This window comes from Sycon ciliatum, chromosome 9 (assembly GCF_964019385.1).
Source record: "Sycon ciliatum chromosome 9, ocSycCili1.1, whole genome shotgun sequence".
Classification (NCBI taxonomy): Eukaryota; Metazoa; Porifera; class Calcarea; order Leucosolenida; family Sycettidae; genus Sycon; species Sycon ciliatum.
In genome coordinates this window covers 2821223-2838108 of record NC_088651.1, presented here as the reverse complement: position 1 = coordinate 2838108, position 16886 = coordinate 2821223, and the positions used below count along the sequence as shown (strand labels likewise).

The window sequence follows — 16886 nt, the reverse complement described above, 5'->3', positions numbered from 1 at the left end:
CTGCTGAGACCTCCTTTCGCGGAATATTACTCAATGACAGGTGAGTTGACCAGTTCCCTTTGATTCATTTGCTTGTGTTGACTCTTTCATTTACGAAAAGTGTGCTGATTTTGGGCGGAATGCAATAAATAATGGAAAAGCTGACAGGATCTCCTTTCTAAATTTAGCTTTTCCGCTGCCTAGGCCTCCTTTTACGGAATACTCAATGACAGGTGATCTCTGAGTTGACCAGTTTCCTTCGATTCATTTGCTTATGCTCACCCTTTCATTTACGGAAACGTGTGCTGATTTCTCTTTGCCCTTGCCTACAGTGTGCGAAGAACGCGAGTTCACCTTCTTGACGGTAAGGCTTATGTTAGATGTGTTGTCGAAATACTCATATTCATTGCACATTAGTACGTTACAAGTAAGGCACTGGTCAGTGGCATACTATCGTTGGCAGTTCCCAATCTGGAGGGAAAGGTTCAAGGACTCATTGACCGAGTTTGCCAAAAAAATTCGCATATCAGGGAAAATCTCCATTGTGGAGAGGTTCAGTAACTTGTTTGCTTCATACGAAGCAAGCCAATGGGTGCAGTCGCGTCTCGTGAAAATCTCGTACTTGTATGATTGGATTTGTTTACTCGAGTCTGGGCTGTTTGATTTGTGAGTACCGCCGAGATTGCACTGCCCCAAATAAAGTTTCGTGCCGCCAAAGCAAGAATTACGATCTGCAATCTGTTTGTAGTACCTGCAAGAATGTGCAGTACAGTTGCAGTACATGTATCGTACTTTCTCTGTTGCTGTTTCAGTTGCCGTCATGTTGCTAAAGAAAGGTTCAGTAGAGAGGTTCTGCAAAACGAAAATTCGAAAGAAGTTTCGCGACAGTCCTTGCGAAAGTGTGTACGAATTTTTGCACGAACTTTGCGTTCTGCACATTTTCGTAGTTTGCGCGGGCCAAGTGCACGTACGCCATGACCCGATCTCACGAAATTTCCTACGACAGTTCATTTCGCGTTCCCTGCAAGTTTTGCGTCCAAAGTTGCGAAAGTTGGTGCGAAGTTTCGCACTTCATGATGTAGAGCGAAAGTTTGTACGCATTTTCATTTTGCAGAACCTCTCTAGTGACTCTTTTGTTTCATACGAGACGAGTCAATGAGTCCGTGTGGCTTAGAATCTTTCGCTGTAGAAGAAATCTATTCGTATGTCTATTGGAGAAATAATTGTATTCACTGGTTATAAAATTGGCTAAGACAAACTCACAGAATAAATACCATCGGTCCCTTGGTGTTCGTCCTAAAGAGGTTCGACTGGATATCATTCATACTCACCAAAAGATGTGTAAGATTTTATTATCATGGAGTGCCTTGTTTATCTCTCAGTATCAGTACCTCCAACCATAGCCTTGACCCTTTTATCCTCATGATCAGTGTAGTTGTTGGAACGAGGTGTCGGACTCAGCAATGTATTTGTTTACATTTTAATACATGTTTATTGTTCCTCCTTTGCTGTGTTGTTTTAGAAAATCGTGGACTAACAGTTTGAAGTCATTGAACTACTTCCAAAAGTTGTATCGACATCAACAGGATTACGATTTCAGTGCAATATGATGCTGGATGACCTTATCACGATAACCCATGATTATAAACCATTATAAACACAGAATCAACAAAAACATCTGCGACACGCACCTGGCGCATGGCTACATTTCTCAAATAAATCTGATCGAGGGTAGGGAAATCTGAAATATCTGAAAGCAAGACAAAGAGTCATGAAATTCTGCAACAGCAACAATTGAACATGCACAGAATGACTTCCGTATAAAAAAGTATCACCACCACTACTCACATGTTTCCCCGCAGAAGAACATGCATTATGTTAGTGCCATTTTCTGCAAGAAAAGGCTTGCACATCAATGCGTATAATACGGTATTGATATGATCAAGAGTACATAAACCTATTATATACTCTTGATATGATCAAGAGTCAGGGTGCGTTTGGTTGTTACGATCTAGAACAGGATCGAACAGCTGGTGCACACGGCCGGAGCAGCCTCATGCCAACCAAACGGTACTCCAGAAACAGAGCATATTTTTGTGAAAAATATGCCAAACTTGGTGCATTCTTCAAAATGTTTATGGGTCACCATGGTCACTGTGTACGGTACGACGAGTCCAACCCAAAAGCGTATGCACGTGATCATTTGGGACCAAAATCGATATTCCCGCCAGGTTTCACTGTGAAAAAGTGAAACTGCTCGGTCTGCTCTGGCCTCGAGGCCGGAGCAAGCAGAACATGTTCTGGCCGACCCAGAACAGGTGCAGTCCCAACCAACCGCGCTGTTCTGTTGAATCCTGTTCTAGTTCGTACCAACCAAACGCGCCCTCAATAAACCTCTTGATATGATGTGAAGGCCATCATTTACATATTGATATAGGGCATTCCATTGATTGGTGACAGAAAAAACAAAAGAAATTATAGCAATAAAAACTGCTTTATGGCAGTTTTCTAAAAAAAGTTATTGTGTTCTAGTCCATGGACCCCGTCTAAAAAGTAAGAAATTAACGAAATGTGATTGCTGAAAATTAAAATTTCACACAAAACCTCACAATAATCACACACAGAATTAAAAGCTACATGTAGAAGACCTTTTCCCCTCGTGATCCTCTTTCCTATGCATGCATGTTGCCAATTGTTGGTGCAGTACAAGTTAAATTTGAAAGCAGCATTTCAAGTGTTGTGATTATTGTGAGGTTTTGTGTGAAATTTTAATTTTCAGCAATCACATTTCGTTAATTTCTTACTTTTTAGACGGGGTCCATGGACTAGAACACAATAACTTTTTTTAGAAAACTGCCATAAAGCAGTTTTTATTGCTATAATTACATGTGCGCTGCATGCGACGACTTACGTTCTGGACTCGCTGAGGGCGCCGGCCCTGGTCAATCGACTTGATTTCCATGTCCGCGACAGTAGATCTAGATCTAACGTTACATGTCCACTGTACGTAGATCTACGTAGACCATGGTACACCACCTGACATGACGAGACTTGAAAGTCTAGTGCCAGTACTACATGTAGCAGTAGTGGTAGTACAGCTAGAGACGTGGAGCCTAGACGTGTGAGACTGTGAGATGCTAGCTGAGACGCAGCGCTAAAATTTAGGTGACATGACGCACGGCCTTGGCGACATCAGACTTGGATATCTAGACAACAAGGAGTGCTGTCAAACGCGAAAGAAGGACTGCACTGGTCTTGTTGGTTCGATGGACCGAATTAGGCCCCCGGCCGTGTAATATGCCGGCATTTTTTTGAGCATTTTCGGTACAATCCGCGAACCCAGCACTTTGGGCTCGTGATGCAGCATTTTGGGGGAAACGGAGCACTTGGCCGTTGTGTATCAAAATTGAGAGAAGAAAAACTTCCCAAACAAGAATCGTAGATTCCGCTAGGACCCGCAGGGTCCGACGTGGAATCGGGGTTACACGAGGAGTGAAGGCGAAGAATGTGACAGTGTGTTTGGCCTCAAATCGCTCTAGTTTTCCATAAATTTCCAGCGGTTTAAAGATAAAAATGCAAATGCACGCCTTGATTGCACCTAGCACCTCTTGCTTTCTTTGGCCTTTTCTGAGCGACCAAAATGATAGTGCAATCAAGAGTAGTGACAGTGAGGGGTGGGTGACACCAGCACAATGGGCGGGTACACACTGTCACATTCTTCGCCTTCACTCCTCGTGTAACCCCGATTCCACGTCGGACCCTGCGGGTCCTAGCGGAATCTGCGATTACACTTCGGAGCTTCGGCTTCGAATGTGACAGTGTGACTTTTAAAGTGATCCCCCACCTCAACCAAGGCAAGGGCGTAGCCAAGCATTATGCGCGAAAGATAAGCGCGCATGTGGAGTGAAGGAACAGGCATCTCGCAGAGTGCCTGATATACAGTAAAAATGTCTCTATGTATCGAGGATACACCATATGTACAGGTGCCCTTCAAGTCGGAGACATGAAGGGAGAAAAGGGTGACAGTCAATTAAAAGCGACTAGCACCGGACACAGATAAAAATACTGCGACACCATGGCGAGGCTGTGTCAAAATATGGAATGTCACAGTACTCCTCGAGCCAGGAATGTGGACAAAGAAGTTTGTCCCTTGCAAACCAGGGAACCAGGAAGGTCTTAGATCTGGAACCCTAGACATTTGCCTTGCTGACGGAGGCAAGGGCGAACACAACATGTACCTTCGGGAGTTGATGGCAGTGGAATACGGACCGTGAGACTGCGAAGCTCCGAGGTGAACGGAGAGCCTGAGTCAAAACCATCTACATGGGAACGTGCCGCGTCAGACGTTTCCGAGGCGGGATTGGGTCCCCAAGCCTGCAGAACCTCCAGAACATTGATGACACTCCATGTGCTGGCAGGCCAGCAGTAATAGACATTGGGCATCAAATGGGTGGTCGCTACATCAGCCTGACCAATACTCCAAGAGGCCCTGAACACGTAGCTGGAGTGTCGACGAGAGAGGAGAAAGATGCATTGGTAATTGGTCTATACTGCCTCCCTACATCGCACTGGGTGGCTAAGGAGTTGGTCCGACTGCGATGAACCCCAGACCGGACCCACCAAGAGCACTTGCTATAATGTGGTGAATAGCGCTAACCATCAGGATGAGGCAGAATGGAGGGTGCATTCTCCCACCGGTCTGGTCTGCCGGAAGGACCAAGGAAGCCTGGCCCTCGGCCTCAGGATCTGAGCGCTAACTCACATACTGATCCAGTTAGCGGGTATGGCTGGCCACAAATAGGTCAAGTGGGCTGTACTAATGATGTAACTTTGTAAGGACCTACCTGGCCAACAGGCAGTTGCCGCTGTCTGCAGACCGTGACGGTCGTTTGGGTCGTGGACGATGTCCCGAACATTGACGGCGACTAGGTGGAGCCAGCGGGGTCGCGCCAATAGTAATAGTTATGTACTCTTGGTAGCCCTAACAGACACATAGTTATCCAATGTTTCTTTCCTTGGATACGTAAGCAACAGCCATCACATGATCAATCTCGACATGCAAAGGTACTCCCGTTATGCCATGCACTGGGGCTTGCAGACCAAGGCACTCCGCTCACAAGCAGTAGATGAATGGAGTTAAACTCCTGCAGAGTCATGTGGTTATCGGTGGCTGCTGTGCATGGGTCCTGAACTGACGGGCTCTCGTAGCGCAGCGATGGCACCTGTGAGGTGACTGGCTGGCCATCCCCGACTGAAAAGTGACAGACCCAGTAATGGAGACTTGTCAATTGAATCACTAGACCATATATCGAGGTTGCACAGCCCAGGCTGTGGACCTCTTTCCTGCAAGCACTATATTCTGTAATGAATTGATCGACTGTGAAGCTGGGCTAGCGGGAACGCCTTCCTCAATTCCGGACGCTTCACGTTCAGGCGACTAAGTGGCTTGGTGATGGTAGAGATGGTGAGCCTCATACATTCCAGGTACTGCACCAGCTACAAGCCGGACTTGTGCAGGTTCACTTGGAGCTCGAGATGCTCCAGGAGGCGGATCGTTGCTTGCACTGTGGTGTGCCGCAACCAGACCGCACACAATAATGAGGCAGGTGGCAATGCACATCACTACCTTCACCGCCCATGTCCGGAAAATGCAGACGATCGATGCAGACACTTGGTGCATGTGCGGAGTGAATAACACATGCCGAACGGTAGACATGTGTACCGCCAGCCACTTCCGGATGGCCGGATTGATGCCGGTCGAGTGACACATGTCCTGCATGGCCAAATAGCACATTGGCTTCATGAGGCTGGCAACATCGTCAGTGGCCGTACCGGGTCTTCAGCTTGCAGGGACCTGTGGTGATAAAATCGTCATATTCGGGTGCTCAGCGATGGTAGAGATGACGCAGGATGCGGAGCCAATGGCTGCTTGGATGGTCATTTGAACTGGACATAGTTTATATCCGTAGATCTCAGGTATATGTACAGCTTACTCAGCTATTGCACAACATGGTCATGGACCTTGGGAGTGCACAGGACGTCTACGGCAAGACAAAGGTGAATATACATGTAGGTCATCAAGTTCTTCCTCCACGGTGAGAACACAAAGACATCGCATATTCACTGATTTCCTTCTGCGCTAGGAAAGCAGTTTTCTATACAATATACATAACTGTATATTTGTTTACAAAGAGGCGTCTTTTCGAGGGTAGAGGGCTCAACACGATGCGGAGCACTATGATGATTTCATTGAGTGAGGAACTCAGAGTTGCAACAAACTCTAAGACCTCCGTGTGCCTTTTGTGTACCTGTTCTGTATATATTTTATACTTGAAGTACATTTATGCAAATGTACTCGTAAGCGTACCAAGTAAGGCACACCGTGAAAGGCCACCGACAGCCGAGCAGGCTGGTAGTGTGGACCATTGGCTGCACCATTACGGGATTGGCACGACATGCATCCAGCTGCTTCAGCTCGTCTGCCAAGCCCTTGTTGGTAACGAAAGCCTGGTACATGGTGGGTCGGGCACAAGGCACACGTGCATGCAGTACCGGCGTATCCGCCATATCAGTACTAAACAGTACGAGACTGATCTGGTTGCTAGCTATGGTTGCTAGCTATAATATAAGTAGATTCCTTCTGGGTGCGTAGATATTCCAGGATACGTACTATGAAATGCTATTCACAGTAGTAAATTACAGATATGGTTACTTGGACCTGCCGTTGTACGGAAAGGGCCGCGCTGATATGCACATATCACATGGGCAATTAATTGATCCCAGTTATGGATGCGGCAGTAATCGTGCAAGGCCTTGGCTGGCCAGACCAAGAAGGGGGTGGTCCCTCGCGGTGCCCGAGATGGGCACTAACATGAGTAGTGGAAGGCAGTACACCACAAGTCATAGCGTACACAAAGGCAAGTGTACATGACATTGCACTCTTGGCACTACGCTCAGCAGATAGCTGGAGTGCCCGTGTCCGTACGTGCTCCAGCCACCGAAGGTCAGACTGAGGTATGGCAACAGTAAAAGTGTTATATGCTTCACCACTTCGAGGTTGCTATCACAAAAGGTGCTTGAGCAATAGGAGTGGCAGTACATTGTTGGCACTGCACAAATGGCAACCATTTGATGTTTATTTTTCATTGCTCACAGAGGTGCATCAGCCACCTCTGACATCGTGATCATGCTTCCAGAACCATGTATCTACATACAGGTAAACCTGCCTTAACCGGACGCCCGTGGTGCAGCGGAAACTGGTCTGATATGACATTATTCCGCTTGACACAGGGATGCACGTTCCATCCACAGCCCTTTGATGCAGGAACATTTCCCGGTCAATACGGAATTCTGCCTGGTATAGGAGCAAGCAAACACAGGTAGAACTGTACTTGCGAAACAACAATATGAGCATGGCAGAACGGCATTAAGTTATGGGCGTGACACTGGGCATGAAACAAACTTGGAAAGCACTCGCCGGTGCTTGCAAAGCCACGAGACCATCGTTCATCACCAATGGACTAATGGTTTGAGTGTGGCAAGGCCCCCGACAGGGCCTGCCCACTGGCGTGACGGAAGCCACCATATCTACAATGACCGCACAGTCCACCGACATGGGTGGATGCGAGTTAGGCACAGACATTGGAAAGGCACTCCTGCTTTTCATGAAATTGCCCTGACCACACCAGGAAGGCACGACTCAGGGCAAGAAACAAAGCACTCGCTGGTGCTTGCAAACCCACGAGACCATCGTCCATGGATAGTGGATGGATGGATAGAGTGGTTAGAGTGCGGCAAGGCACGCGACAGGGCCTGCCCACTGTAGAGACCATCGTCCATCGACAGTGGACGGATGGTTAGAGTGTAGCAAGGCACGCGACAGGGCCTGCCCACTGGTTCGACCATCGTCCATCCGCAGTGGATGGATGGTTAGAGTGGCTAGAGTGTGGCAAGGCACGCGACAGGGCCTGCTCACTGTAGACTATCGTCCATGGACAGTTGACGTATGGTTAGAGTGCGGCAAGGCACACGACAGGGCCTGCCCAGTGGTGTGACCATCGTCCATCGACAGTGGATGGATGGCTAGAGTGTGGCAAGGCACGCGACAGGGCCTGCCCACTGGTGAGACCGTCGTCCATCAACAGTGGACGGATGGTTTGAGTGTGGCAAGACACGCGACAGGGCCTGCCCACTGCCGTGACAGAAGCCGCCGCATATCCGCCATGTCCGCGTCGTCCATCGATGGGGTTGGATACCAGTTACTTGTAGGTACAGAGATTGGCAAGGCACTCGTCAGGGCCTGCCCAATGACGTGACGGAAGCCGTCTGTTGATGTTGCTACGCGCTAAGCGCAGAGCCTTGGCAAGGCACTCGAAAGAGCCTGCCGAACTCGTGAAGGCCGCCCTGACCCAACAGGGAAATCGTGACTCGGGGCATGAAACAAGGCACTCGTCGGTGGTTGCAAACCCACGGAACCATCGCAGCGTCGCCATCAGCATTGGCCGCCGAAAAGGCCGAAATTTCCATATCGGCACTAACTAGTTACTTCAGCACTTACCTACACGGACAGCACGACGATCCGGTAGGAACTCTTACTAGTCCTAGGCCTGGACTGCGAGCTTCAGCTTCGGAGTCATCATTAGACAATAGACACTGCCATAGCGGCAGTAGAAGACTGAAGTCTCAAGGATACTAGACAAAGGAAAAAGGTAACCTATCAGCAAAGAAGCGAAAGAAAAGGCCAAAGAAAGCAAGAGGTGCTAGGTGCAATCAAGGCGTGCATTTGCATTTTTATCTTTAAACCGCTGGAAATTTATGGAAAACTAGAGCGATTTGAGGCCAAACACACTGTCACATTCGAAGCCGAAGCTCCGAAGTGTAACGTCACTTCCGCATTCCGTGGGTTAGCTTCTTGTTGAGTAGTTTATGAAAATAATGATTTTGACCAGGGAGTCGTATAATACATCGGATATTTTCTGACTCCCGGGGGGGATCCCTGGTTTTGAGTCTTTTGACAGCGTGCGCTGAGGATTACAAAAAAGTGAGCATTTTCCGAGCATTTTCGGCAAGGTTAGGGAGCATTTTCGGCAAGGTTTACGAGAAAGGGTTTGCTCCCCACACCGGAGCTCGCGCTATTCCGCCGACTTTACTTGACACTTGACTGACTCACGACTGCCATCCAGAGCACACGAGAAGTCCATCGAACCTTCGACTCGGCAAACCTGCAAGAAAGCACCACTCCCTGCTCAATACACAGTGTTTCGGGGAATTCACCCCTCATCACGGTTGAGCTTGAGTAAGCTGAGGAAGATTGTGCCTGAAGAGCACCACTTATATAGTGCTCTCCAGCTACAAACATCACCAGGGATACAAACTTACAGAGACGCTCCGCTTCCAGCGCGATAAACACCTCGTGAACACCAGATAGCAGCGTGAGTCAGTGTCGCTCCTGGATAGTGAGACCAGACGTTGAGGACCCTCGGTCATTCGCAACGCTGTCACCTCCAAACCAACTAGTCGCAAGCCCGCGCTGGGCACAACAGTACGAAGTAGTGGTTGCGACTTCGGCGAACCCTTTCTTACAAATCATCGCCGAAGTCGCAACCACTACTTCGTAAGGTTTACGAGAATTTCGCAAAAGCATTTTCGGCAAAGTTTCGGGCATATTACACCGGGGCCTAGACCGAATGCATACCGATATGCGAATGACTGTTGCCGTGTTGGGACATTCTTCCAAACATGACGTCAAAGAATTCGTAAAAAAAAGACAACTTTTGTCGCAAGCTGCTAGCCTGTCGCAAGCGCGAGACTCATCATGGGCGCGCTCGAGCTGCGAAGCGCGACACACGAGCGCGACCCAAACTGTGTCATGCCACAGGCCATGGTCGTCGATGAACTCCCATGTTGGATATCCGATGGAAGTAACTATGTGTACTAGCAAAGTTACACTGCCACTGATACCATGTACTAGTGATGGTGTTACCCTATGATGTGCTGTGATCCTGTGCCCTCCCGACCTCGTGCTAGTACTGGTGCGTTCGGGTCCCGTCATTCCCGATTTAGGTGGATCAGTTCACATTTGGGGGGACAATGGGCCAGTTTTAATTTCTTACTTTTACGATGGGGCAGCGCCAGTAAAGGTTTTTCAGAACCGCTCACAGAGCGATTTTTATATGGATAATTTCAGTTCTTTTTCCGTTCCCTCCCCACCCGAACCCCGAAGGTAAACATGATGAACACGCGCGCGATGTACTGTATGTAGGCATGAGACTGCGATAACACACTGATACATACCAGCCCTCCCCACCTCGCTTACCCCGCACACAGATACCCAAACACGCGGATGCACACGGTACACGCACACATACGCACATGCACACGACACAAACAGGAAATTCTTCATGTAAAATGCCATGCAAAGCAGTGGCCACTGTACTTTTAAAAGGAAGTCAGTTGTGGAACAAAATAATTCAACTACAACGTGTAGACAAGCTGACGGCCAAAGCACAACATAGCAAACATGACATTTGCCCAAAGATTGCAGTTTGCAGACCACGCCATGGAAACAGCGAATACAGAATGTAATATCATACAGAGTGACAAGCAAAGAAGTGGCCACCATACACCAGAGACTTGCAGAAAGTCACATATCCAACAGATGGAAAAGTGAACAGCAATCTGGTACAGCCCACACAAGACAAAGCTGACCTGATACTTGTCCCAGGATCGCAAGTGGCAGATCCTTTTCAATGCATAACATGCAGGTGTACGTTACACGCATGGACAATCTGACCGTGTCGCCAGCATACAATGTCATCACATATATACTCCACAAGTTACACACATGCACAGTAGAAGCACAATGAAAGCAATGGAAAAGTACGATGTGGTTGCTGAAGCATCTTCGCACTTCAAATTCAGACTTCAATGTGGTCGTCACGAGATGATATACCTGCAAGATAGAAGTGATGCAGAAAGAAAGCAGAAGGTCGTGAGGTAGGCTATGAGATACCACAAACGGGTCACCTACATGTATGTTCAGGGCTAGTGCACTCGCACGCAGAATTATCATAATCGAGCATTTCCCAAACTGAGAAGTGCAAGGAAATCCACTTGCATGCACAGGAGCAATTAGCCGCTGATGTGATGCGCAATTCGAGACGATCTGCGATGCTGCGTGCTCACCTCTGATGCCGATTACTTCCTTGCTTAGACCGGCCCGGTCTGCTCTCCCTTCACTCTCTTCTAAATCCTACTTGGAGCAGTAAGGCTGTGTCACTGCTCCTACTGATAACCCAGTTAGGTTGTGGTCATTGTTGTGAAAGCAATATCATCGTCATTGTCCATGACGATGGTGTCCATGACGATGGTGCCAGTGGGTGTGATGGTGGTACTGTCATCAGGCTTGTACCCGTGAAACTGTTCCAGGTAGTAACGCAGAGAGTGCGCGTACTTGTCCAGTGCGTACCACATGAGCTGCGTGAAGAAGGGAAAGCGGAACTTCTGCGGAACCTGCATGATAAGACACGAAGGGAGTCATAGTGGAACAAAGTGAAGTATACGGAGATGGAGAGAGAGAGAGAGAGAGAGAGAGAGAGAGAGAGAGAGAGAGAGAGGAGAGAGAGAGAGAGAGAGAGAGAGAGAGAGAGACAGACAGAGGCAGAGAGAGACAGAGACACATACACACACACAGGTCCACGGCAACATCGATGAACGACGTAGGAGCATAACAAAACAGAAACCTTCATGCACAACTCCCAGCCTTGGAAAGCTCACACAAGGCATTGGCGTGGTAGAGTTGTAGAAGATATGACAGATATGCACAGCACAGCTCACGTACCTTAGTAGTTTCTTCAATGTCCGCCACGGCAAGCTGACCGCTTATGTTGAAACTGTGCAGAAAATTTCCACCAAACACTAGCGAATCCACACACACACACACACACACACACACACACGGCCGCATTGTAAACAGTACAGTTAGTCACACCTTTTGACACTGAACCTCAACGGTAAAGAAGGGTTAGAGCACCGCTGCCCTCAAGTGAAGGCGCCTGGCTCGAGTCCTGGTGGCGCCAGTCAATTTTTTCTTCAGACGTTTTCCCGTTTGCATCTTTCCCTCAACCAATGAACAGGTAAGGAGTCGTCCGTATTTTTCGAAAAATTAAAAAATCCGTCCTCGGGCAAAAAGGGGTAGGGTTGTCAAGAGTGCTGGCTGAATTAATTTTTTTGATTATTCGTACTTTTTTTCTTTCTTTTTTTTTGCTCCAGGCCGGGACTTTCATACACTTGTTGCACTGACTGTGTAGTGTACTGTAGACCAGGGAGTCGTAAAATACCGGTATTTACGACTCCCTGCTGTAGACGTAGTGTAGGATCGATTGTCGCAAACACCAGTATCTACTATACATGACTTTTCAGACTTTTCATGTAGTTGTAGGACGTGTATGGCCGTTGGTAGACCTACTACTCCCTGTACTTAGCTACTAGTACTTGACATACCATGTAGGTGCAGTCAGAAAACATGGGATCAGGAGTTATTATTTTCGAGCTGGGCATTGGTAAAAATCAAAAACTTAACGGGAAAAAATGGGGGTGGGTGGGTGGGTCAGAGACAATTTTGCACGAGGACGGATTTTTTAATTTTTCGAAAATTACGGACGACCCTAAAGAAGGTGGTGAGACTTACAATCGAGCGTGACTTCTTCCTACGTAATATGTGAATGTACTGTATAGAAACAACTTGGCTCAGACCTGTTGCGACTTATCATCAAGTGCGACTTCTAATCAGTGAAATGCTGTACACTTAAGCCAATGCCAGCTTTCTTCTTCTCATTCCACTTCCTTCTCAGGTTCTGCTACAAGACACATTCGTGATTATAAGGAGCTTGTCAGTCAGAAGGATGGACAGAGAGGTAAATATACATACAAGTACGGATGGATGATGGGTAGAGAAACAGACAGAAAGACAGACAGACAGACAGATAAACAGACAGACAGACAGACAGATAAACAGACAGACAGACAGATAAACAGACAGACAGCCAGGTAAACAGACAGACAGGTAAACAGACATACAGACAGACAGACAGATGTATGTCTGTATCTACACCCATCGTCCATCTATATACTGTGTACATGTGTGTGACACAAAAACAGACAAACAGACAGGGAATGCTGACCTTTCCACCCTTGAGAATATGATACCAGACGGATGTGCCACCAAAGTCGATACGGAAATCTGTGTAGCAGCCACCGACGCTCATCAGGCAGTACCTGTGACAGCACGGCATCACCACAAGCAACAGCAGTAGACCAGCAACAACAACAGCAGCTCCATCAGTAAGCCAGCAACAACAACAGCAGCTCCATCAGTAAGCCAGCAACAGCAACAGCACAAGTAACAGCAGTAGACCAGCAACAGCCACACAATCAGTAAGCCAACAACAACAGTAGACCAGCAACAGCAGCGCCAGCACAACCGGCACCAGCAGTAGGGCAGCCAGCAACAGCAACAGCAGCACAATCAGTAAGCCAACAACAGCAGCAGCACCACAAGCACCAGCAATAGGGCAGCTACACCTGTAGTACTATGAACAGCACCAGCAGTCGGCCAGTAACAGCAACACCGGCGGCAGCAGCAGCACCATCAACAAGAACAAACAAAACACATACTTTTGCACTTTGGTATATTTCCTGTCGACCAGTCGGTTGGTGGCCTCCTGCTGCAAAGCGCGCAATGTTTCCGGCCACACCAAGTCCACTCCATCCATATGACGTACCTGCGTGCAGCAACAACAACAACAACAACAACAACAACAACAACAACAACAACAGCAACAGCAGCCGCAGCAAGCAAGCAGTAGGAAGAAGAAAAGACAAATGAGCAATATGTACACGGTTGCGAATACATACTATACAGCTTGTGATGGGGCATTAATAAACCAATATAAACACATTGCACAAACCAATCAGGAGTTAAAAATCCATACTTTCTCAAAACGAGCCTAAGCATGATCATGTATGACATGAGCCTCAAACGCCCACCAAACCCCCCAACACGGCATACAGGGGAGACAGTAGTGCAGTGGAGTGCTCAACTACAGTGCACTCATTTCTCACGACTCCTATCCGGACCTCCAAGTTACGGGCATCTTGGTCTACGGGGAACCCTGTGAGTGAGTTTTAGTGGATATATTACTACTTTTCTACCAATTTGTGGAAATACCAGGAGTGACGTAATATGCCAGATCTACGTGCCTTCCACATCAAGATGTACGTGATTACGAACATTTCAAAATGAAGGGCAGAGCCCTCGGTCCCTGACCGCCCGGATACAACAGGTAAGAGTGTACTACATATAACGTTACATGCATAGGATTGATTGATTGCAGCCTATATCAATCATATCTTCTGAAAATTGTAGTCCAAGTTGCTGTCTGATGATCGGTTAAAACCGTGAAACTCAGAGTTACAGCAGAAACGCTTTTGATTCTCTCAAGTGTATGTAGGATTGCTGACGTACCAGACTGGGTGACTCCACTTGAGGCTCCACCTTAGTCTTGGTGAACTCCAGGCTAATGACGTTGTAGAGTTTGTCGCGTTTCGCATTCGTGTAGTACCTGCACAAGAGAGTACATGGTGTGTGCCAAACACACACACACACACACACACACACACACACACACACAGACACACACACGCATACACACACACACACACACACAAACACACACACACATACAATGTAGCTCCGCGTCTCTTGGAACCTAAGAAAACACCCAAAAGACACCATGCCACCAAGACTTGCACTGAAAGGCTTACTTTGTAAAGTTTGCCATGCTCGTGGTGGAGCCTTGTTGTGAGGACACATCCATGATGTCAATAGTACGCCCACGCCTGCCCATCACCCAAAGACCCCCTAGCGATCTCACTGGCCCATTGCCCGCCATCCTCCTGGCACCTCCACCCATCTGCTGTACACTGCCTCCCCATCGCCTCTTTCTGCGCTTTCATGCTCACACCTGCTTGTTGCCTGCCACCCTCCTGGCACTTCTACTGTCGCGCCGTGGCCCGCACCAGCTGTTCTCCCCATACCTTACACCAGATTTAGCGCTAAATTTGTTTATGCTTGTGGCCCTATGTATTTATAAGCATACTGACTCACTGTTGGGCAGACCCGAGTATCAGTTGTCTGATGTTTGCCTAACGGCATGAAACTCAAGAGTTACAACCAACCTGAACGTCCTCCGCTGAGTCTGCTATGATTTGAAAACTCCGTATGGCGGAACCCAGATGCGAATGCAGTTTACGTAAGACTTTCCGTAGATCGACTACATTTTATAACTAACGTAATTACGTTATGCGGAACATCTCTAACAAAGTACAGTGAGTGCAGGGAAATACTTCGACAACTGCAGACAGTCAGTTATAGGCGATTCACACGACAGCCACTTGCACGTTTTACGGTGAGTGATTTACGAGAAAAGTGACTGTGTGGATTCACATGGCTGCACTCAACAGCGGGCACGTTTGCATTTTTGAATGATTCACCCACCAGTTGCCATGAGTATTTCAAATTTTCAAAACACGTGTACAATAATTATCACGGTGAAAAGAGCCGCGTAAAAAATCAAGTCTTGTTTTGCGCTTTTGTGTGTAAATATAGTTTACTGCTTGCCGCAGAGGGGCTGAGGGCTAGACCCACAGGACACTTCTGATCATAACTCACTAGACCTAGTCTTTCTTAAACTTGCATTCAGTTTCGGCGGGGACAATACCCCCGACACACGACCAACAAAATCTCTAACTGTCTTTGACGCCATCAGAATATCTATGCAAACACAGCCTAACGGACAAAGTCAAACAAGCCGTGACCTGATGTTGACACAGCCTGGTCAGTATGGAGCTTGCATGTCGAGTCTGCAGTTAAGGAATTCATACCTCAAAACTTGACAAAAGTTGAAGCGAAATAACCTGAACAACAAACTGTGGTATAATGCGGGAAAATCAATAAAATTAATTACAAAAATGTCACGTTCGGAAATTTTATTGGGTGGTCATCCCGTTTGACTGTGCGAAGTAAAATTAAAACAACCAAATGGTTGGGTTGATCTGCACTGTGCAACCGATTCTCTCACCTTTCTTCCTCCAGCTATGCCTGTGACACCCTTTGTGAATCTGCGAAACACTAGTGGCAGGCCACGCGAAAATGAGAATGCGCGCAGCCAAGTTTAGGCCATCATCTCCTTCATCCATCATCCCGGCGGTAACTCCGCCCGTTCAATATCCAACACCAGTCCCCAGGAAAGAATAAGGCACGAGATTTCAAGTTCAAGGGCAAAGCTAAAGCCAATGGCACTGATTTTTGGACTATTGTCAAGTACTCAGTTCAAGTACTGTAAATATACAAATTTTCGGCAGCTATTTAATTTCGGCTATATTCGGCACCGACCCAAAACGCCTAAATAATTAAAACGCCGGTAGAAATTTTTCACAGCATCTGTCGCACCATGCCCTCTATGAATTATGATCTACCCCACGCCGAAAATAAATCGCCGCCGAAATGTCAAAAATCGTGAAGTGCCGAAATTTTGCAGCGCCGAAATTTTTGTATATTTACAGTACACGACAATAAATAATCGAAGGCGATCTGACGGTCAGATTCGACACACACGTGACCAGGTGACACAGCTTGAGTCGCGCTCGCGTGTCGCGCTTCGCAGCTCGAGCGCGCCCAAGAAGAGTCTCGGGAGCGCGACAGGCTAGCCGCTTGCGACAAAAGTTGTCTTTTTTTACGAATTCTGTGACGTCATGTTTTGGAAGAATGTCCCAACACTGGCAACAGTCATTCGCGTATCGCGATCGCGATATCCATGACCATGATGACCATGCCCATGTTACCATTG

The 16886-nt window shown here is 47.6% G+C and overlaps 2 protein-coding genes across 6 annotated transcripts in view; one reads left to right on the top strand and one right to left on the bottom strand.

The window, feature by feature from the left end:
* The window catches only part of LOC135825034 (uncharacterized), a 114024-nt gene that overhangs the window by 53377 nt on the left and 43761 nt on the right, over positions 1-16886 (top strand). The window lies entirely within an intron of this gene.
* LOC135824903 (jmjC domain-containing histone demethylation protein 1-like) lies at positions 10383-16362 on the bottom strand. 4 transcript variants are annotated; one of them, XM_065337649.1, is made up of 6 exons: positions 16119-16362; positions 14504-14600; positions 13654-13760; positions 13161-13254; positions 11164-11490; positions 10383-10930 (listed from the first exon to the last, which is right to left on the bottom strand). In XM_065337649.1, the coding sequence occupies exons 3-5, from the start codon at positions 13749-13751 to the stop codon at positions 11278-11280; spliced, it is 405 nt and encodes a 134-aa protein (XP_065193721.1). In that variant the 5' UTR covers positions 13752-13760; positions 14504-14600; positions 16119-16362; the 3' UTR covers positions 10383-10930; positions 11164-11277. The 4 variants fall into 4 exon arrangements, 3 of the variants coding, with proteins under 3 accessions (XP_065193721.1, XP_065193719.1, XP_065193722.1); XM_065337647.1 differs by lacking the exon at positions 14504-14600 and adding an exon at positions 11819-11895; XR_010554966.1 differs by lacking the exon at positions 13161-13254.